Source organism: Macaca fascicularis, chromosome 11 (assembly GCF_037993035.2).
Source record: "Macaca fascicularis isolate 582-1 chromosome 11, T2T-MFA8v1.1".
In the NCBI taxonomy this organism is placed as follows: domain Eukaryota; kingdom Metazoa; phylum Chordata; class Mammalia; order Primates; family Cercopithecidae; genus Macaca; species Macaca fascicularis.
The window spans coordinates 99,752,304-99,774,479 of NC_088385.1; the positions used below are offsets into that span (position 1 = coordinate 99,752,304).

Genomic DNA, 22,176 nt, shown 5'->3' on the forward strand with positions numbered 1-22,176 from the left:
TTCCTGTAGCTAAGAAAGTAAGAAATGGCTGAAGAGCCTCTTCATTCTGCTTTATCTTTGCATAAAGACAGATGGCACGTGAAATATAAATGATATCATCACATCCGTAGTATTGGCTATGGAACATGCCAAGGGTTGCCAATTTGTGCAGCGAAACAGTGCTAATTGCCAGTAGTTAATTAGCTCTGAAAAAAAAAAACACACAAAGCAATCCTAATATAGTGATGCTTTACAACACTACATTTATAGCTTGCTGCTTAGAAAGCAGCTCACTCGATGAAGCAAACTTGCACAAATGTATGCCCCAGTTTGCAGTTAGTGCCATGTATATTGGGAACATTGAAAAATGAATGAGACCTGACAGAAACAGATTCCGCAAATACACTTCTATTTCTGGGAAAGCCGACTGGATTAATCCTAGTGGGTTTGAATTCATTCTTGGTTCCATCAATAATTGATGAGTTATCCATCTCAATCAGCGGTCCCTGAGACTTTACTGCCTAGGACAAGGGTGGCCACAGTCAAGCCGTTCCTTCTGGCATGCTGTGGGAAGAGGGAGGGAATGTTCATGATGACAACTGGACTCCTCCTGTTTTCTAGAGGGAGGAGAGGGACTGATTTGTGTTCTCCCAGCAGTACTAGTTGCATGACTTACACACCACAACCAGCAGCAGCAGCGGGGCCTTATGGACTGTTACTATGCCTCATTCTGTTAAAAATCTGCCCACATGGCCTTGCCAATCACTTTGGCATCAGTTGCTGACATTTGCAGTGGTTCTATGACACACACACCTTGCTATTTTTTAAGTCCCATTGCTAAATAAAAAGTCCTCTGAAGTTCCAATTCTAGCTCCTTCCCCTACTGCCCTATGACCTTGGCCAAATGGATTACTCTCCCTCAGCTCAGATCTTCCCTGTAAAAGACAGAAGACCAGTGCCAGCCTCACAGGGTGGTTGTAATGAATGCCTTATAATGCATGTGGAGCCCACCCCGGAGCCGGGCACACGCAGACACTCAGTCAATCTTGGCCGTATCACTAGTAGTAGTATCTTTAATTAGGGTTTGGAAAACGACTTATTCTCATAGCCAAGTGTATGATTGACTTTCACTTTTTTTCCCAAAAATAAAACGTTTATATGGAACATACTCTTAAACATTATGAGCTGCAAATCGTAAATTGTTAGTAAAATTGTAACACTATTGCCACCAGGGCTGTTGCTCACCAGTCATTTACAGACATGCTTTGTCTGTCTTTCTAACAGGTCTGAGACAAGGCTTATGACGCAGCCCCTCCTGAGCTCTTTCCTCGAATAAACAGAGGCAGAGCTGGTCACCAATCACATCTGAGATCTCAGGAGAAGGGGCATCTCCCCCAAACCCTCCCGAGGGCTTATCCAGGACAGGGAAGCTCTGAGGGCTGCCTGAGAGATAGAATATGCTTTCGGAAGGGAAGAACTTGGCTAAGGAAGGGCACTCCTACAAGTTGTTGGGATTAATACATTCTTTTCCCCCACAAAGAAGCAACTTGTTCTCCACACATGTGTTGAGCAACTGTGCCAAGTACCGGGACAGATATCTAAGATGCCAAGATGCCCATTATCAGCTCACAATTGAGAAGATGGGACTGACAAGTAAACTGTGGGTGGTGGGGGAAAACATGCTAAATGGTTGGCACTGTGTTGGAGGGAGGGAGGCAATGAGGGAGATACACAAAGGAAGAATAATTGGTGGACGTTCTCAGCAAATGTTTTCAGCAATGAAGAGAAAGTCATTTCTAGAAGCTTCACTTTCACAAGAACACAATATCTTGTTTTCTTAAAATTAACATTGTTTCCTTTATCCTCTTATCATTATTTATCACGTAATTCATATCTCTATAAATGGTAATCCACATCAATATAACAAACACACTTCTATGTTGTGATGTGTTTTTCCAATCTATTACAGATTTTTCCTTTTCCTCCTTTCTTCCTTCCTTTCTTCCTTCCTTTCTTCCCATCAGTTTAATATTAGTAATAAAAGCAAACACATCTATGATGTCTAGCATATTACCAGGCACTGTTACTGTTTACCTGTATTCTTGTTTATGCATGTCAGTTAACACATGTGAACTCATAAATTCTACAACAATCCAACAAGGTAGCTAACATTATTACTTCTCATTTTGAAAATGGGGAAATGGATTCAGAGAGGTCGACTAGTTTGCCTGAGGACACACAGCTCATAAGCTATGGAGCATCCAGCGTTCCAAGAAGTCTGGCTTTGAGTCTGTTCTAGCCCTGTGTGGCCCTGCTCCTTCAACTGTAGGAGTCCCCAACACCAGACCTGGAAACTCCTTCATTCATTCTCTCGTTAGAGCTCTCATAGATCTTACCTGTTCTCATTGATTTGTCAATCACTCCAAAAATGTGTATATTCAGTCTTAACCTTCAATTTTGCTCCAGTTCCACGTCACCAGTGACTACTGCACATCTTCATGCCACCTACCTCTTAGTTACTAAGTCTGAGACTCCAGAATTAACCTTGGCATCTCACTTTTCTTTACCCTGTGTATTCTCTCAAGTAACCTTCAAATGCTTTTCATTGCCTCTCCTAACTACTGCTACCACAATGGAGGCAAGAAGGTACTAAATGGGCATGTCATTTTCAAGAGTTAATGTGACCACTGGGAGAACGGTCTCCTCTCTCCTCACTGGAATACCCACCCAGACATTTGGCCAGGAGGCTGGTCAAACCCATAGAGAGCCATGGTGAGTGCCCTTCAAAACACGGGGCTGGCACCCACTTTCCCACAACTCCAATGCTCCTTCCATTGTCTCAGCCTCTTTCTTTTCCAACTGGCTGCTGATTTTTTATTTCCACAACATGCAGTCGCTATGGTTTCAGACATCAACAAAAGGCATATGTCCCAATTGCAGTAGGAGGTCTTTAACTGGTTCCAAGATTCCTTTGCTGCTGTGGAGGCTAATGAGTCTACAATAGGTTTCCTTTTTCAGTGCCATAACCCTACCAGAGAAACCAGCCACAACCCATTAGCACATTCTGAAACTATGACAGGGTCTCTTTTCAGACGCGCAGGGAGCCCCCTACCTGCAACGGTAGATAACCTGTGCCTTTCTTGCTCATGAAAACAACACCGATTAACTTTCACCAAACTGTTTAGATCCATGCCAATATCGTGCACCCTGAGGCAACAGAACAAGTCGAAAAATTGTTTGTCCTAAGCATTCACTTGAAATGCAGCCAAGCTGACTTTTAAAAGCCTTGCACGTTGTTATTTGATAGCTTCTTCTTGCTTTGGTTGGTAAAATGAACTCTGTAAGTGGGCAATTCATGATATTGCAATAGAATAGTGAATGAACCAAAAAGAAAATGCTCACAATATAAATTTAAAAAGCAAGTTGCAAAAGGATGTGTGAATATGATACATTGTGCTGTTTAAAAATTAATTATTAATGTGATCAGAATATGATATTTCCAGTGGGTATGTGAGGGTGAAGACACATTTCATGGTTTTTTGTTGTTGTTGTTGTTTGTTTCTCAAGTTTTCTACAATAAACATATATTATCTTAGCAATCAGATTTTTTAAACAAATATTATTAAGAAAAAATGACTATAACAAAAGTAAGTGGGTGATTCCATTCTAAGGAAAGTAGAGTTTCCAGCATGTTCTGGTATTCTGTAACAGAGAATTATTGTTTGGGACAAGTTGCTTTAACACTGGGCTTTATTTTGTCATCTGCTAAAATAAGGGCTGAACCAATATGTCTGAGGTACCTTCTGATGTTAATTAAATCTTAGGGTCCAGAGTTTGGAAAAGTTAAAACTGCAAAGGCTATGTCACCCCAATGGGTAGGCATGATAAGACTGCTGTTTGACCATTCTGTGCCTAGGATTTTTTTTAATGTGTAAAATGAGAGGTTTGGACAAGGTATTCTCATGGGCCTGTGGCCCTCAGGTCTGACATTCTGTGGTTCTGTGGCTCCTACTAGAGCTCAGAAATGGCTTTGAAACTGTTAGTTGCTTAAAGACAAAATATGTCATCTCTTATCATGAATGTTAGGGAATGAACGAAAGATACCAAGGCTGCCGAAGTTGTGTCATTAAAGAATCCATGTTTGAAAATCCTGTTTCTAACCATCTTTAAGCAGGGCAAAGACAAACACAAGCGCACATCCGATATGGAAAACTGCCTGTCCTCTGTGAAAATTACCAACTTCAGGGGCTATGACTTCTACAGTCTGAAGGTATCTTTCCAACTGTTTCCTGTGGGGCATGGCTTTTTCTTTTAATTTTTTGGTGGGGTGGGGAGGGGAGGGTCAGTGTTTTAAGCTGCCAGATTACTGCCTTGTTTACAGTAAGAGCAAAATGCAAGAGAGGAACCCAGGACTGAAAAGGGCTTGCTCTCCTCAAACACACTGAAAGCTGGGGAAAGCCATTTTATCTTAAATAAGGTAACAAGTGTGAGAGCACTTCATAGGCCAGAAAGCCTCTACAAATGTTAAAAGTGGTTGTTACTACTCTTCATTTCTCTGGACCTGGATTTCCTCATTGGAAACGTTAAGTTGTTTTTGATAAGATGATTTCTAAAGGTCTCCCTGAGCTTTAAAACTCTCACTTCATGCTTCTTCAGTAGTTAATTTCAGTAAGTTTTGCCAGTGGAACCCGGAATCAGACTTCCCAGTCCTGGGTTTGGGGTTCTTTGAGTTTTTATGTCAATAAACTGAAAAAGACTCATGATATTCTCAAGCTTAATTCAAAGCATCGTCGATCTGAATTGATTTGAATCTTAAACTAGAAATAATGCACATTGTGCATTTCATGCTGTGTATTAGGAGGAATTGGCATCCCAGAGCCCCACAGAGAAAGTGATGGCTTGGGTCACTTGGGGAGTCACTGTCAAGAGGGATGTCCAGGGCCTGAAGCAGGAAATCATGATTCCAGGGGTTGCTTGGCCCTTTGGAACTGCAAGCCAAAGCAAATAGCCAACAGGTCAATCCACTGAGGTGGAAATGTTTTCTTCTCTCTTTTTTCCTCATGTACAGGATAAGACCTGGGATGAAGTCATGGAAACACATCACAAACTCCTGACCAATCAATTAGACTTGAGAAAGCAGCAAGAGGCCATGTGGGAACTTTTCACAAGTGAATGCACCTATTTTTTGGACCATTTATTAGTTCTTAAGATGGTAATGCCAGGCTTAATTTTGTAGTAGATGGAAAATTTGTTTCTTTGGGCACTTGTTTTCCTCTTCTGAAAGAAATAAAAGAGAGAGAGAGAGAGAAGAAAGAGAAAGAAAGGAAAGAGAGAGAAGAAGGAAGGAAGGAAGGAAGGAAGGATGGGAGGGAGGGAGGGAGGGAGGGAGGGAGGGAGGGAGGAAGGAAAGAAGGAAGGAAGGAAAGAAGGAAGGAAGGAAGGAAGGAGGAAGGAAGGAAGGAAGGAAGGAAGGAAGGAAGGAAGGAAGGAAGGAAGGAAGGAAGGAAGGAAAAGAGAGGGAAAGGGAGGCGAGGTGAGGTTTTTTTCTCCCTCTTTCAGGGGATCGTGAAAATTTTTATTTGTCATTTATTTTTGTTTACCTATTACTCTACTGTCTTTTTATACTTTAACATTGGATGAGATCTTCTTAGCGAACTAGTCCAGTGTCCCATCCGATGTTGAATGAATCTCTTCTGCCTTGTCTCACCAGTTTGCACATTCCTGAGCCAGGGAGCTCACACCCTTCTCAGGCAGTCCATTCCCTCTTTCCTTGGCTTCCTTTCTTGGAGCTCTTGCTCCCTCGTGAACAGTGCCAGGTGACTGCTTTTTATCAGCTGCAGGGCCACCATTGCAGATTTCGGGGGCTACCATACACATGCAATTTAGTACTGTTGAATTACATGGTATATTCATGATGTCTCCTATGTAAATAGCACCTGTATGGTTACACACTGCTGCAGCTATGCTCTGGTGAGGCTCAGAACAGAGAATTTTTTCTAGAAGAACAATAGAGCAAGGAAGAGAACCATAGAGCAGCTTCCTCCCAGGACCACAGGGGAGGATGGGCCACACAGCTCCCGAGGTTGCCTCTGACCATAATACTTTTGCATCCTGATGACTGTCTTACACAGCTAAAAGGCACTGTGCTGGCAGACCTAAGTTCAAGCCCTGGCTCTGCCTCTGGTTTGCCTTGTGACCTTAGGAAAGTGTAGTCCTTCATATCCTAAACCAGGGGTTGACAAATCTTTTCTGCAAAGGTGCAGATAGTAAATATTTTGGGCTTTTCAGGCTATATAGTTTTTGTTGCAACCACTTAACTCTGCCATTGCAGTGCCAAAGCAGTCTACAGGAATGTGCCTGACTGTGTCACCCAGAAAACATCATTTACAAAAACAGGTGGCAGGCCAAATTAAGCTCACAGCCTGCATAGTTTGACAGTCCCTGTCCTAAGCTGTAAAGGAGAAATGACAGTGCCATCTCTGGCTATCTCATAAGACCATTATGATGATCAAATTAGTTTTCTTTGAAATCTATCAAGTGCTATACAAACGTCAGTTATTTTCTGTAAGTAATATTTTTTGTCAATCACAGTGCTAAATCCTTAACTTAGCAAAATGTAAAACGCAAAGACACTCTAGGAGAAAATTGAAATTTAGAGACCATGTCAGTTAGGATGCTTACAAGAGCATGTAATAGAAAACTAGCTTAAATAATACAGTATTTTGTTAGTCCTTGTGACTGCCAAGTTCAGAGGTGGGAGAGAATTCAAGACATGTTTGATCAAGGGGCTCAAAACAAAACAAAAAACATTTCTTTCCATCTCTCACCCTGCCTTCCATGGCATTAGCCACATCCTATGGCTGGCTTCTCTTGTAGTCACAGCATGGTTGCTATCCTTAAGCTAATGGCCAGAGAGAAAGAGAGAGAGAGAGAGAGAGAGAGAGAGAGAGAGATCTTCTCAGCATTCATAGCAAAAGTCTTGAGATTTAATCTTATTGGACTGGCTTAGATCACATGCGCACCCGTGAGCCAAATCCACTAGCTCCGTAAGGAAGGAATGTGCCAATTGGCTTAAGGCAGTCAAGACCCAACTTTGGGAGTGAGATCAGCTTGCCACATGGCACATGTGCCGCCTGGGGAAGAGTAGACATGGGTGAAAACCAGCCTGTTTTTAGGGAAGAGGAGTATTGCAGGGGGTGGTAATGATAAATGTTCACTGCAGAGAACTAAGCCCCTGAGCTATGCCACCTTCCTTGTCCTAAGGAACCACAGAACTTTCTGTCCCACTGTAAACTGTCCAAGCTTTTCAAAATAACATTTCCTGTTTAAGAAAAGGCCAATTTGAGCTCACTGTCAAATACCTCAGTGTATTTAAAGAATATATGTACCTTCCTTTTACACAATCAATATGTTTTCCAAAAGCGCTTATGAGTTAAAAATTTGTGACTCATATAATAAATATACTGGAGGACTCAGCATTTTTTTTAAATGCAAAATTTCTGTAAAGCAAAGAATCTTATAACAATAGTAGTATTTCTTCCAAATTGTCCCAATCTATCTGTAGTAATGAGTTCTGTTTCTTACAATCATGTTTTAAATGCTTGGATATTGACAGATTTCCAGACAACCAATATTCCATGGATTTTGAAAGGTCTAAGTGGTTCTCGACAGGTGGCCTCTAGACCAGCAGCATCAGAATCCCTTAGGGACTTGCTGGAAATGCGCATTCTCAGACCCCATCATAGATGAGGGTGGGGTCCAGCAAGCTCTGGTGTAACAAAGCTGCCAGGTGATTCTGACACAAGTTCAAGAACCACTTGCTACACTAATGAAATAATACAGGAATGGGAATTGGAGAAGGTTACCTATCTAAAGCCCAGTCTTTTAACCCCTAACATTCTTGAAATAATTTGTCCTTTTGTCCCTTTGAATGCTTCCCGTCTTATGTACGCAAAGTATTTCTTTTTCAATAAACTGCTCTCTCTTCAGTTTATAGAATGAAGGGCAAGCTAGCTGTAAGTGAGGATTGTACTTCTTTTTTTTTATTTTTATTTTTTGACTTGCTGTGTAGTTCTCCAGTTTGTGAAATCATCAGATTAAGTAAAAATAACATAAAAACTCCCTTAATGGTTTCATCCATGTTTAATGCCTCTAAACAACTGAAACATTTTACCAGTTATCAGAGATTAACTCACTAAATCTCTACTTTTAATTCCCTGAAAGTAAAGTATATTTGGGTCTTTTGCAGAAGAAAGCATATGAGAACACACCATGAATATCGTTTTGCTCTCAAGTTAGTAGTGTTGGCAAGAAGAGAACTTTTGGGATTTCTTTGGCACTAGAAGCAGAGGAAGCCCATTTGGACAGATTCTGTTCAATAGGAATGTTGTTAGAATTGACTTAAGCAACCACAACTTTCATACTGAAAAGCTCATTTCCAATATGTTCTGTGAAGCTTAAATGTGATCATTTGTCTTGAGTATAGCATTTAAACCTTGAGAGTGCTGATTTCTCCATTGTTTTGTAAAGTTATACCCAGGAGGTTTATGTTTAATGTTCTTGCAAAAGGTATGTTTCAAAATTAAAAAATAGAAATTAATGTGCATATATTTTTTATTTCAAAGATCTTTATGAATACACTAAAATATCTGCAAACTCATGAATATCTCCTAGATGTGGATTTATGGAGACTTTTTGCAAACCTGGAGGAGTTAACTCAGGTGAGCCAAGTAGGAAGATTTTAGTAGTCATGTTTTAACATTCACTAGAAGATCTCGAAAATTCATACTTGGTCTGTTCTTATGGCTTGTATTCCATAATATATCTCCATATTCCATTCCCAGTCAGGACTTCAGGTTAATAAGAAAGAAGTTGAAATATCCATTGATGCCTTTCCCATAAATTGTAGATATTAGTTACCCTTTATTTGTCATTTTTCCATGGCTATTTTAAAAAGTAAACACATTCCTAAGATCTCCATCATCTTCATAAATGGTTATTTTCAACTGAATGTCCTCTTCTCACATACATTATAAACAAATAATATTTTCCCTCTTAAAAGGAAAGAAAGAGAGACAACAACAAGAATTTATTTATAAGAAATACTTATAAGAAAATGTGTATTGGAGAGTGGAGGAAATAAATCTTTGAATTTTGCTAGGAGATAAATTTGAAATGGGAAACATGTAAGAATGATACTTGAAGTTCAACAAATGTTTATTCCTTAACCCTGGGTGTGTGCCTACTTTTGCTTTCTTTCTCTCTGTCCCTAGACAAGCCTTGGTTTTGTGAACAGTCTCTTTGGCATCATCAAGGACTATGTAGACGCTTCTGATATTTCCTCATCACTGGATTTTATTTCCGTACTCACAAAGGTAAACTCCTTCCGGGAGATCTCAGCTTCATAAAGTAGCATTACCCACCTCCCAAGACAGTTGTTTATACCCTACTTGATTTTTCTTCTCCCTGGGAAAGTTCTACCTCCACCCTCCTACAAAGGAACTGTCCCTTTCTCTACCAATCAACATTTTCAAAAATAACTTGCAGATTCTGTTTTCCCATTGTCACATCTCCTGTGTAGGTTTTATTAACACAAAAATCTGCATGCATGGAAAAGCCATTTCCAAGTCTGTTTTTTAAATTACTTCAATTTAAAGCAATATTCATGGCAATAGTTTAGTGTCTGCTAATTACATGATTCAGTTGTTTTAACGAAAGTACCAATTTCTCAGAAAGAAACAGAATAAACCTTCAAATTCATCAACACCCTTGATCATATTTCTGTGGGTGAAATGAGGAGAAAAGAGGAAAACCTGTGCCCCGGGTTTGATAAGTGCTATTTATTTCTTGAGTAGACATTTGGACATCCTCCCCTACTTTTCTTACTTTGAGATTTTTAATCTAATTTTAATCTAATTTCATTTAGCAAAATCTGAATTTTTAAACTTCACTTTTTAAGAAAAAAAGACAGATTGAGATTTATTGAGAACTTACTGAGTGCTATATATGGAGCCAATACCCTGTATACAATAATGTGAAAAATTAAACAAGCTCCTTGCTTTTAAGGAATTTTAAGTCAGCTGGGTGCGGTGGCTCACGCCTGTAATCCCAACACTTTGGGAGCCCGAGGCGGATGGATCACGAGGTCAGGAGATTTGAGATCATCCTGGCTAACACAGTGAAACCCCATCTCTACTAAAAATACAAAAAATTAGCCGGGCATGGTGGCGGGCGCCTGTAGTCCCAGCTACTTGGGAGGCTGAGGCAGGAGAATGGCGTGAACCCGGGAGGCGGAAGAGCTTGCAGTGAGCTGAGATCTCCCCACTGCACTCCAGCCTGGGCGACAGAGCGAGACTCTGCCTCAAAAAAAAAAAAAAAAAGAAAGAAAGAAATTTTAAGTCTTGTTGGGGAGAAATTAATCCAATAATGACACTAATGATTATATAATCAAAGTAAGATAAATGCTGGGGAAAAGAACATAAATATCATGAGTGTCCAACAAAGGAAACCTTGTAAGTTGGGAAGCATAGTAGGGCAGTCACAGGTAGGAAATGCTTCCTGGGGATATGACACTTGAGAAGATACATGAAGAAGGAAGAGTTTTAACAAGGCAAAAATAAGCGGGAAGATCCTTTAGTGAACATTGAAAATGGGTTGAAATAAGAAGATCTTTGGACGTTTTGTTTGTTGTTTAGTTGTTTTTTTATTTACTTTTTTTAGACAGCCTCTCTGTTGCCCAGGTTGGAGTGCAGTAGTGCGACTTCAGCTCACTGCCACCTCCGCCTCCCAGGTTCAAGCAATTCTCATGCCTCAGCCTCGCAAGTAACTGGTATTAAAAGCATGCACCACCACACCCAGCTAATTTTTGTATTTATCAAGTCAATGAGATAGAAACTGAAGCTTAGAGAAGTTAGATAATTTGGCTGAGATCACAGAGCCAATGGGTGGTAGAACTGGATATCTAAGCCTGACCATTAATGACTCTATTTTTCTTTTTTTTGGAGGGGAGGGTGGACAGAGTCTTTCTCTGTCACCCAGGCTGGAGTGCGGTGGCCCAATCTCGGCTCACTGCAACCTCTGCCTCCTAGGTTCAAGCAATTCTCCTGCCTCAGCCCCCCGAGTAGCTGGGACCAGAGGTGTGCGCCACCATGCCCAGCTAATTTTTGTATTCTTAGTAGAAACAGGGTTTCATCATGTTGGCCAGGCTGCTCTCGAACTCCTGACCTCAGATGATCCACCCGCCTCGGTCTCCCAAAGTGCTGGGATTACACGTGTGAGTCACCACGCGCAGCCCCATTAGTGAGTCTTAATCTTGGCCTCTAACCAGTTACCTCCTGGTTCTGACATTTCTCAAGCATCTCAGTGCTTCATGAGAAGACCCTCCCTTTACCTCCAAGTTCTCTTCAAGGCCCAGCTATCAACATTCCCCTCCAAAATAAACTCACATCATCTTTCAAATTACTTCTTGCTGAAGCCAAAACTTGACATTGCTCCCTATAGTGTTTTGTCTTCTAAGGTCCTATAACAAAATATTTTTGTAGGTTTCACCATCTCTGGCTTTGTTACTGTCACTTCTGTTAGTGGTTTTTCAGGCTGGGTCTGCTTTCTCTAACACCAGCAGGTGTGCTTTCTTTCTCCAGTTCACCACATTGGGATACTATTGGAAATTCCTTAATGCAGCCCATGAGTCATTATATTATCAATAAACCTATCAATGGACACATAGGCTTAACAACATGGTAGACACTATGATGGAATCCTGAAGAGAGTGCCTGCCAGTAACAAGCCAGAAGAATTGCTGAAGAGAAAAAGAATAACCATCATTCCCAAGAAAGACGCTTAACTGAGATGGTGGCATGTAGTTCAGTGTGCTCAGTTTACCCATTATATGTATGAATATATATATATATAATTGCCTTATTCTAAAAACAGTTTTAGGTGGCTTACAAATGTGTAGTCATTATAGCAAGTTTAAGACATTAAATAAAAATAATGAAGAAAAGGGAAGACAAGTATTAGACTGAGTAGGATAAAATGCATGCTACTAGATAGAGTACGCTGAGTAGAGATGTCCCAGATTTCCTTTTAATTGGAAATGGAGTCTCCCTCTGTCACTCAGGCTGGAATGCAATGGTGCGATCTCGGCTCACTGCAACTTCCACCTCCTGGGTTCAAGCGATTCTCCTGCCTCAGCCTCCCAAATAGCTGGAACTACAGGCACATGCTGCCAGGCCCAGCTAATTTTTTGTATTTTTTAGTAGAGACAGCGTTTCAACGTATCGCCCAGGCTAGTCTCGAACTCCTGAGCTCAGACAATCCGCCTGCCTCACCTCTCAAAGTGCTAGGATTACAGGCGTGAGCCTCTGCGCCCAGCCAAGATGTCCAAAATTTCTACATGTTTAGAAGCCAGCAAAATTAAATGCATGGAAATTCTTGAGGCATATCAGATGAAAAGTCAAGTGTCCTTACTTTAATCACTTAGTATCAACACAAACTTAACATCAACCAACAGGGTCACCCAAATCAAAGGCAATATTTGTTACTGGGTGTCCTGCAGGATGTGGCGCCTGAAGAAACCTTAAACAGAAGTGAAGGGGTGAATTAAATCAAGACGGCCTAAATAGAATTTTCTTTAAGTATAAGGAGAAAAAGACTATTTATTGAGGTGTCAGCTGTTTATTATGAGAGTACCATATTTTGTTAAAATAATGTTTACTTGGAGATTACCTGTGTATTTCCACGCAGCTGTAGTGCCTGCTTGATAATGGCGCCTCCTCCACTTTTCCCTAGTTAATGATAAAAGTGAAGAGAAATAGTCTGTCAGGGATCAATGCTCTCCTTCACTTGTGTTCATCCTCCTTCTGCTCTTCCTTTCTTGCAGTATTTCCGAGGGAGTCTCTGTCAGAGCCACCAGACCTACTGCCTGAACTATTCAGCTGCTATCTTTTATCTTGAGAGCCTGAGGCAGAGAGATGACTTTGGAATTTATTTAAAAGTAAAGTATCGTTTTCTTTTCTTTCGTAATTTTTCTGGTGCTTTTTGGGTGTCATGTGTACTGGGAATGATTGTATTTAAATTAAATGGGAAGAAGAAAACAAAATGATCAACACTATGTTTTAACTATAAATCTGCTTTCCTCATAAATACATTGTCCACTGCACACTTAGGAATATTAAATGGTGCACATCTGGAAACATTATGTTATCTAATATCCCTCCTGAGATTTTGGCTGGGGCTTAAAAATGTTTTCTTTGTTCATTATTTTATTTGCGGTAGAAACTGGTACATTGTAAGGAGAAACTATAGTAAGAACCTGAGCTTTGTGACTTAGAAGTTTGCCTCTTGCAGGAGTTAGTTCCAGGACAGAAACTTGCGGCGTCATTTACACTGTATTCTACATCCGTGCTGCCCCCTTGATTAGAGTATAAAGCACAATGTCAATGTTGCCTCCGGAATTGCGCTAATATGGCAGCTCTGGGTCCCACAGCATTAAAAGAAATTTCTGCCGGGGGCCTTCAGCATTTTCTAGTAGCCAAGCCTAAAACCAATTTCCCCTGACTTCCCTAATTCTGTTGGTCCCTGCCTTGATATTTCTTTAGTCTGAACTGGACCTTTTCAGTCCTGTGCCAGAGCCCTTTTGGATCATACAGAGAAAATGGTCCAAGCCTTTCCAGAAAATCAGCTCTTCCCTGCAGCTGCAAGAAGCCCCTGCCAGAGCATGACCTCAGAGGCTTGGGAGGAAAGGCTCCCATGGTTCCCAATGACTCAGCTGTGAATCAGTGGGCTTCTGCCACGGCCTTGATATGCCAGGAAGCCTGGGTGTGCCAAGGATGAGAAAAGGGGAATAATCTTAGGGAAGGGACTTGGCCATGTTTTTGTAGCTTCGGACCTTTAATGTTTCATTTGCTACCCAAACTGAAAACTGATAGCTCATTAGATTTCCAAATGCATGAATAATCATTTTGTGAATGTTTCCCCTAGAAGCTGATGGATTAGACTCTTAGGTAGGCCCCCAAACTGGGAGAATCCAGGTTCCTTTCTCTCCCTTCCAAGCTGAGGAAGAGATTAATTTAACAAGGTCCAATTATTGTTTTCAAATAACTTTGGAAAATCCTATATACATGTATTCAAAGCCAAATGATTTTTGACAAAGGCACCAAAAACATACATTGGAGAAACAACACTGTCTTGAGTAAATAGTGCTCGGAAAACTGAGTATCTCCATGCAGAAGAATGAAAGTAGACCCCATCTCTCACCATATCTAAAAATCAAATACAAATGAATTATAAGGCCTGAAACTATAAAACTGGTGGAAGAAAACATAAAAGAAGGACTAGAGGACATTGGTCTACACAAATATTTTAGGGCTAAGACTTCAAAAGCATAGGCAACAAAAACAAAAATAGACAAATGGGACGGTATTAAACCAAACGGCTCCTGCACGGCAGAGGAAACAACAGAGTAAAGAGGCAATCTGCAGAATGGGAGAAAATATTTGCAAACTATTCATTTGACAGGGAACTAATACCTAGAATATACAAGGAGTTCGAAGATCAAAAAAATAAATCCCATTACAAAGTGAGAAAAGAATCTGAACTGACATTTCCCAAAATGAAACATACAAATAGCCAACAGGTTGAAAAAAGAAAAATATCTCAACATCACTAATCATCAAGGAAATGCAAATGAAAACCACAATGAGATATCATCTTACCCCAGTTAAAATGGCTACTATTTAAAAAGATAAAATAAAATAACAGATGCTGGCATGGATACAGAGAAAAGGGAACTTTTGTACACTGTTGGTGGGTATGTAAATTAGCGCAGTTGTTATAGCAAACAAAATGGAGGTTTCTCAGAAAACTAAAAATAAAACTACCATCAATCCAGCAATCCCACCACTAGGTGCTTAGCCAAAAGAAAGAAATCAGGGTATCAAAGAGATACCTACTCCCCCATGCTTATTACAGCACTATTCACAATAGCCAAGACATAGAATCAATCTAGTGTTCATCAACAGATGATTAGATAAAGAAAATATTATATATATATATATGCAATGGAATATTATTCAACCAGAAAAAAGAATGAAATCTTGTCATTTACGGATGAAACTGGAGGTCATTAAGTGAAATAAGCCAGGCACAGAAAGACAGATATTGCATGTTCTGATTCATATGTGGGAGCTAAAAAATGTTAGTTGCATGGAGATAGAGAGTAGGATGATGGTTACCAGAGTCTGGGAAGTGGGGAGAAGGGGTAAAGAGAGGTTGGTTAATGGGTGCAAACATACAGTTATAGAAGGAATAAGTTCTAGTGCCTGATAACCCACTGGGGTGACTATAGTTGACAACAATAATTTATTGTGTGTTTCAAAATAGCTAGAAGATTTAAAATGTTGTCAACATGAAGAAATGATGTTAATAAATGTGGTTAAGGATATCCTAAATACCCTGATGTGTACATTGTACACATATATCAAAATATCATATGTGCCCCATACATATGTAAAATTGTGTATGAATAAAAATGTATGTGGCATCCAAAGATATTTTGGGAAAGGTAGTAGGTAGAGAATACAGTGCTGTTATAACACATGATGCTTTTTTTTGAGACAGAATTTTGCTGTGTCACCTAGACTGGAGTGCAGTGGCACAATCTCAGCTCACTGCAAACTCCAGTGATTCACTGCAAACTCAAGTGATTCTCTTGCCTCAGCCTCCCGAGTAGCTGGAGCTACAGGTGTCTGCCACCATGCCTGGCAAATTTTCTGTATTTTCGGTAGAGATGGGGTTTCTCTATGTTGGCCAGGCTGGTCTCGAACTCCTGACCTCAAGTGATCCAACTGCCTCAGCCTCCCACAGTGCTGGGATTACAGGCGTGAGACACCACACCCAGACCACGTGACGCTTTTACAATGCATAATACTTTACCAGACACTTTCTCAAACATCTCTTAATTCTGAACACAAACCTGTAAAGTTGATTACATTGTTCCTTTGTGTCCCCGAGTCTCAGAGAGGTTAGATGACATTTGCAAGGCCACATAGCCAATAGGTGGCAAAGAAAGAACCATAGAAAGATTTTCAGGCAAAAAAATCCAGTGCTCTTCATATCAGAACTATTTCCAGTTCCTTGGGGCTATTTCCCATGACCGTGGAACTATTAGCCTCGTGAAACAAAGGTGAGAGGTCAGGGAGAGACTCACAGATACTCATGGTGACTAGTGTTTGAGCCCTTGCTATGGCCTAGACACTGTGCTACATGCTGGTCATCCCTCATCTTCTTGTCTACACACTAACTGCAGAATTTGATATTGTCCCCATTTTCCAGGAGTTTAGACAAATTAGGCAACATGCTGAAAGGTATGGTTGTTCTAGGGCAGAGGTAGGATTTGAATTCAGACCTGTCTGAACCCAGTGTTGAATCTCCTACAATGTTCTGTTGGAAAACAACGTTCTTGGAGAATGTAAACCTATGCCATGTGATGGGCTGCCTGAAACTGACCTGTAAATGCAGTGATAAATGACCTCTAAACCCTCCATACCACATGAGGCTAAGCTTTATGAATGTATGTATTTTATCCTGGTGCACATTAATGGGATTAGAATTCTTCCTACTGTTTGTTTTTTAACTTATTTACTTATTTATTTATTTATTGAGACAAGGTCTGACTCTGTCACCCAGGCTAGAGTGCAGTGGTACAATCACAGCTCACTGCAGCCTCAGACTCCTGGGCTCAGGTGACCCTCACACCTCAGCCTCCCATGTAGCTGAGACTACACACACATGCCACCATGCCTGGCAAATTTTCTAAATTTTTATAGATATTGGATCTCGCTATGTTGCCCAGCTTATCTCAGACTCCTAAGCTCAAGCGATCCTCCTGCTTACTATTTTAGAAACAAAATAATGCAGAGGAAGAAACTGGGAACTTCATACCAAGTCTCTTCGTGTGACACAACTAACAATGGCTAAGAACTCTAGCTGCTATGGACTGAGTGTTTGAGATGTGCCACGCTCTGTTTTAAGCACTTTGTGTGGATTATCTCATTAAAACCTCTCGCCATCCCAATGAGGTAGTTACTCTTGTTATCTACATTTTACTGATAAATTTTAGAAAGGGTAAGTAAATTTCCCGAGGTTCCAAGAATTCTGGTTGCCCCATCCTAATGCTGCATCCCATTAAGACAGATTTATTAGGACTTTTTATTTTATTTTATTTTATTTTATTCTGTCACCCAGGCTGGAATGCAGTGGTACCATCATGGCTCACTGCAGCCTCAACCTCCCACACTCAAGTGATGGGACATATTTTCATCTGGGGCCCTTGAATCCTTTCACAGTTCCCCTAAGCACATTGGATATTTATTATAAAGCAAAAGTAGCATCCATTGATCTAGACTCATCAATAAAAAAGGCCTTTTATGTCCAATCTCTCTCGATGAAGTGTTATTTGCCTTCCCTAACGGACCTGAAAAATGAAGTCAATAGAGAGATGAAAGGAAAACTTACAGCTTCACTTTTATAATGTCAAGCCATTCTTTTTCTCTCTTCTGAAGTTTCCTGAAACACAAACGCTTCCAACATCCCTGCCTGGATCCTTGTCTAAATTATTTACCACAGATGCTTCTTGCCAGTTTTTATCTGGAGGAGTTTGGTGTTTTCACTTTGACCCTGAATACCAGTGCATGCTGGCAGCCACAATTGTTTCCCACAGCAGGGCAATTTGGGGCAGTGGCCTGGGGCGGTGAGGTTTTGGGAGGGCAGAGGCCTACTGCTGCTGAGAAATCAGTTACAAGGATTCCCAGGCACCCAAGAGGTCCAGGACTCAAAGGTATCATTGGAACGATGCTGTCCCTGAGTCAACATGGAAATCAGCCGCTAAAGCACAGCCCTGCTCCCCTCCACTCCCAGCCTTTCTTCATCTGTCGTGCTTGCTTCTGTCTCCATCCCTGCCAACCTCAATGAGAACCACAGTCATTTGGAGCTGGAGGAGAACTTGAAGATCATCTAGCCAAGAGCCATCTAGCCAGACTGGAGTCTGAGGTTGCAGTCAGTCATGATTGCACCACTGCAGTTAGCCTGGGTGACAGAGTCAGACGGACCCTGTCTAAATAAATAAATAAATAAATAAATAAATAAATAAATAAAACTAAAACAGTTGAAGAATTCTAATCCCATTAATGTGCACCAGGATAAAGTACATACATTCATAAAGCTTGGCCTTAAGGGTAAATTTACCCCACTGCATTTATAGGTCAATTTCAGGCAGCCCATAACACAGGCTTAAGTTCTACAATAATGTTGTTTACAACAGAGCATTGTAGGAGATTGAACATCATGTTCAGACAGGTCTGAATTCAAATCCTACCTCTGCCCTAGAATGACCATATCTTTCAGCACATTGCCTAATTTGTCTAAAAAGAGAAATCGGAGGCCCAGAGAGAGAAGGTGGTCCTCAGAGCCCAGCTCCTAGAGCTCCGTTCACCATGCACCATGAGCTCACTCTCATGGCCAGCCATCTGTACGTAGGGGAAAGGAGAAGATTGAATTAGAGGCAGAGTCTTGCTCTGTTGCCCAGCCTGGAGTGCAGTGGTGCTATCTTGGCTCACTGCAACCTCTGCCTACCAGGTTCAGGTGGTTCTCCCACCTCAGCCTCCTGTGTAGCTGGGATTACAGGTGTGCGCCACCACTCCTATTTTTTTCTTTTTTTCTTTTTTTTGTATTTTTAGTAGAAACGGGGTTTCACCATGTTGGCCAGGCTGGTATTGAACTCTTGACCTCAAGTGATCCTCCTGCCTCGGCCTCCCAAAGTGCTGGGATTACAGGCGTGACCTACCACACCCGGCCAAGAAGACTGAATTTGGCAGCATCCCCATGATGAAGAGCTCAGGATGTTTTCCAAAACATCCAGCTAAGCCAGGTACTATGGCTCACACCTGTAATCCCAGCACTTCGGGAGGTGCGCAGATTGCTGGAACTCAGGAATTTGAGACCAGCCTGGGCAACATAGTGAGATCCAGTCTCTACAAAAAATTTAAAAATTAGCCACGTGTGGTGGCCTGTACCTGTGGTGCCAGCTATGTGAGAGGCTCAGGTGGGAGGACTGCTTGACTGCTGAGGTGGGAGGTCGAGGCCGCAGTGAGCTGTGATCATACCACTGCACTTCAGCCTGGGTGACAGAGCAAGACTCTGTTCCCCATCTCCCTAAAAAAAAAAAAAAAAAAAAAAAAAAAAAAAAAAAAAGGCTGATAGTGTGGAAGGAGAGTGAGACTCCACCTCACCCCACCAAGGACGAGGTCAAGCTATGAAAGACAAATGCAAATTGCTAGGCGGGAGGCTAGGAGATAAAGGGAGGGTTTAAGGAGGAAGAGAGAAAGAGCTCTCTCTTTCCAAAGAAGAGAATGGAGCCAGCAAAATAGTAGGGGCTAGTGGGCTGTGTATTTGACCCCTCTTCACAACCCAAAACCTTCAGTAAAATAAATATGCACACTCACAAAACATGTCATGAGGGGGTTTACAAGAGAAACTCACATAGGAAACCAAAAGGATACATTTGTTCCATGCTGTTCAGGAAAGAAACAGTGTACATGGAAACAAGAGTTCAGGGGCCAGAGGAAGCCATTAGAATCTCAGTCCCCTGAGTTGGTAAATATCTAGGGGAGGAGTTTGGACCTCCACAGGCCATTGGATTGGTTGGGAGTTGAGCCAATTGTACCTAGATCTTCAAAATGCAAGGGCTGACACGTGGACTTGAAGGTGTCTCTGGCGATGCAGCAGGAGTCTCCTGCAGTGTGCCTGGCCCACCAGAGGATGACCCTGAAGGATCTGGGTCACACTGCAAAGGATTTAACCTGGAGAATGAAAGGAGAATGGAAGGTGGAAAAGAAATGAGGCAACAGCCTGCAGCAGGAGAAATATTTAGTGTAAGGGCGGGATCCCTGTTGTAGTCAATTCAGGCTGCTAGAACAACACACCATAGATTGGGTGGCTTATAATCAACAGGAATTTGTTGCTCACAATTCTGGAGGCTGAAAGTCTCCTGGTGCCAGAATGGTTAGGGGCTAGTGATGACCCTCTCCTGGGTTGCAGACAGCTGTCTTCTTGTTGTAGCCTCACATGGTGGAAAGAGAGCTAGAGAGCTCTCCAGGACCCCTTTTATAGGGACACTAATCCCATTCAAGAGGGCTTCATGCTCATGGCCTAATCACCTCCCAACAGCCCCACCTCCTAATACCACCCCATTGAAGGTTAGGATTTTATTAGGTTGGTGCAAAAGTAATTGCAGTTTTTGGCATTAAAAGTAATATTACGTGGATTTGAAGGAAAGCAAACATTCGGTTGATATTAATCCCTTTATCACTGAACTCAGGGTCAATTTGGTGTGAGTGGACAGGGTAAGAGAAGAGGAATAGAACACACCACCCCCTCTACTCCTTCCTGATGTACCCATCTGCATGCTGGCCAGTGACCACCTCCATGCCTCATTTGCCACCTTCATTAAAGTCAGAGCCCCTTAGTTCAAGGAAGCTCACATTCAAAGAAATAGCACAGCAGATAAAACAAATGTAAAAGCTATTCTCATGTTTACTGAGGTTTCTCAAACACCATTTATGGAACCCCAATGTATAACCCATGGCAATACTTACTGAACTAAATTACTAAAATTTCTTGTCTTCCCCAGTGCTGGCATACCCTAGAACTGCCTCTTCTTCCAAATCCCAACTCCAAACTCTCCCTATTGAAAATTGTCCACATCTCTACCTCTCTCCTCTCCCCTTTTTGTTCTAGATCAACTAAGCCTCTTCAACTTCTCTTTTCTTTTTTCTTCGTTTTTTATCACTACCTTGATCCTCCTCAGCTAAGGGGAGTCAAGGAATTGACCCAACAAGCAAGAATCCTTCCTTTGCCCTCCTGCCTCTCCAGTCTCAATTCTCAATTCTCCTAACTGCATCACAACAAGGATGGGAACAAAGCTGGTGAAACCAGAAATCTCCCCTGAGGGCCTGGGAAGAAAGGCTAATGGGCAAAAGTAAATTCACTCTCAAATGAGAAGGGTAAACAAGGCTGGAACACATCTATTATTACATCTTATCACTACCGCTAATGGAACATGCACTTTTTAGGGGATTTAATTTGTGGCTTATAAACTGTCCCAGCACACTCACAAGTACGGCCTGCAGTTACTGAGTAAAATCTCCAAGAACCTCTCATATCCAGGCTTCTTAGTGGCTCAATGGGTGAGGTAGATCATTCTGATGTGGCTACTTTTGCCTTCCCCAGTGGTGTGAGCAAAATGAACAATGCAGACGGCTCCACCTGCCTGAGCTACTAGTGGCCCCACTTCAGAGGCTCACTCGATATCCATTGTTGCTGAAGAATATCTGGAAAAGGAGCATGGACTCTGCTGAGAAAATCATGATCTACTCCATCAAGGAAAAGGTGGAAAAGTCCATCCGTAAGTCCCTGAGATAAGAGCTTAATTGAAGAATTGTGGCCTTGTGACTCCTGGAAACCCTCTAGGCTTCCATCTTAGGAGGCAATTCCATTGATTTGAGGTCATGGCTCTTGGAAATGTGGGTTCAAGTGTGAGTGCATTGTAAATCAAATACGCACAGAACAATGGGCTCCAGTCACATCCTGGCGAACACTATGAGAACTCTAGCACCAAGTTTACACAGGATGTGGCTCTGTCTCCAAGTGTTTCAGAAGTGAGTTCAGGCAGGAAAAGTTCTACTTCCCAGATAACTGAAGGCACTTTGTTTTTAACAGCCAAACTGACCCCACACACAAAGCAAATGGGAGTAAACACCATGGAAAATGTGTCCAGAGGATAAATTACCATTCATCATTTCTCAGATCACCAAAAGCCAAGGTCAATGTGAAACTACTGCCAACTGCAATCTTTAGAACTGAAATTTGAGGATGGGAACTGAGCAGGCCCTATGATGACTTAAGTTTATTTGTGTAACTCTGTATAATTGAAATTCACATAAAGAAGTTCATGATTTATGCCCATAAACCAAGGTTTCCCGATGGGCATCAAAAGGGAACAATTCAAATTGGTAATATTCAGCTGTACATAATTGTTTTTTCTTTTACAAATTTAAAAGTAAAATGATACTGCCTGGAACAGGTGCTTTAAAAAAAAAAAAAAGGTAAAATGACTGTTTAATTGGGTTTTTCTTCTGTTTT

At 41.4% G+C, this 22,176-nt stretch overlaps 1 protein-coding gene across 4 annotated transcripts in view; it reads left to right on the forward strand.

Annotated features, from left to right (window-relative positions):
- The window catches only part of PLEKHG7 (pleckstrin homology and RhoGEF domain containing G7), a 73,427-nt gene that overhangs the window by 35,223 nt on the left and 16,028 nt on the right, over nucleotides 1-22,176 (forward strand). For 2 of the 4 annotated variants that reach the window (XM_005571855.5, XM_015431388.4), the window contains 6 exons: nucleotides 4,154-4,249; nucleotides 5,048-5,191; nucleotides 8,604-8,699; nucleotides 9,252-9,353; nucleotides 12,860-12,973; nucleotides 21,265-21,439. In XM_005571855.5, the coding sequence (XP_005571912.3) occupies nucleotides 4,154-4,249; nucleotides 5,048-5,191; nucleotides 8,604-8,699; nucleotides 9,252-9,353; nucleotides 12,860-12,973; nucleotides 21,265-21,439 (727 nt within the window). Of the gene's footprint in view, nucleotides 1-4,150; nucleotides 4,250-5,047; nucleotides 5,192-8,603; nucleotides 8,700-9,251; nucleotides 9,354-12,859; nucleotides 12,974-21,264; nucleotides 21,440-22,176 lie in introns of all 4 variants that reach the window. The other 2 variants (XM_074007514.1, XM_005571858.5) reach the window with 1 other exon arrangement.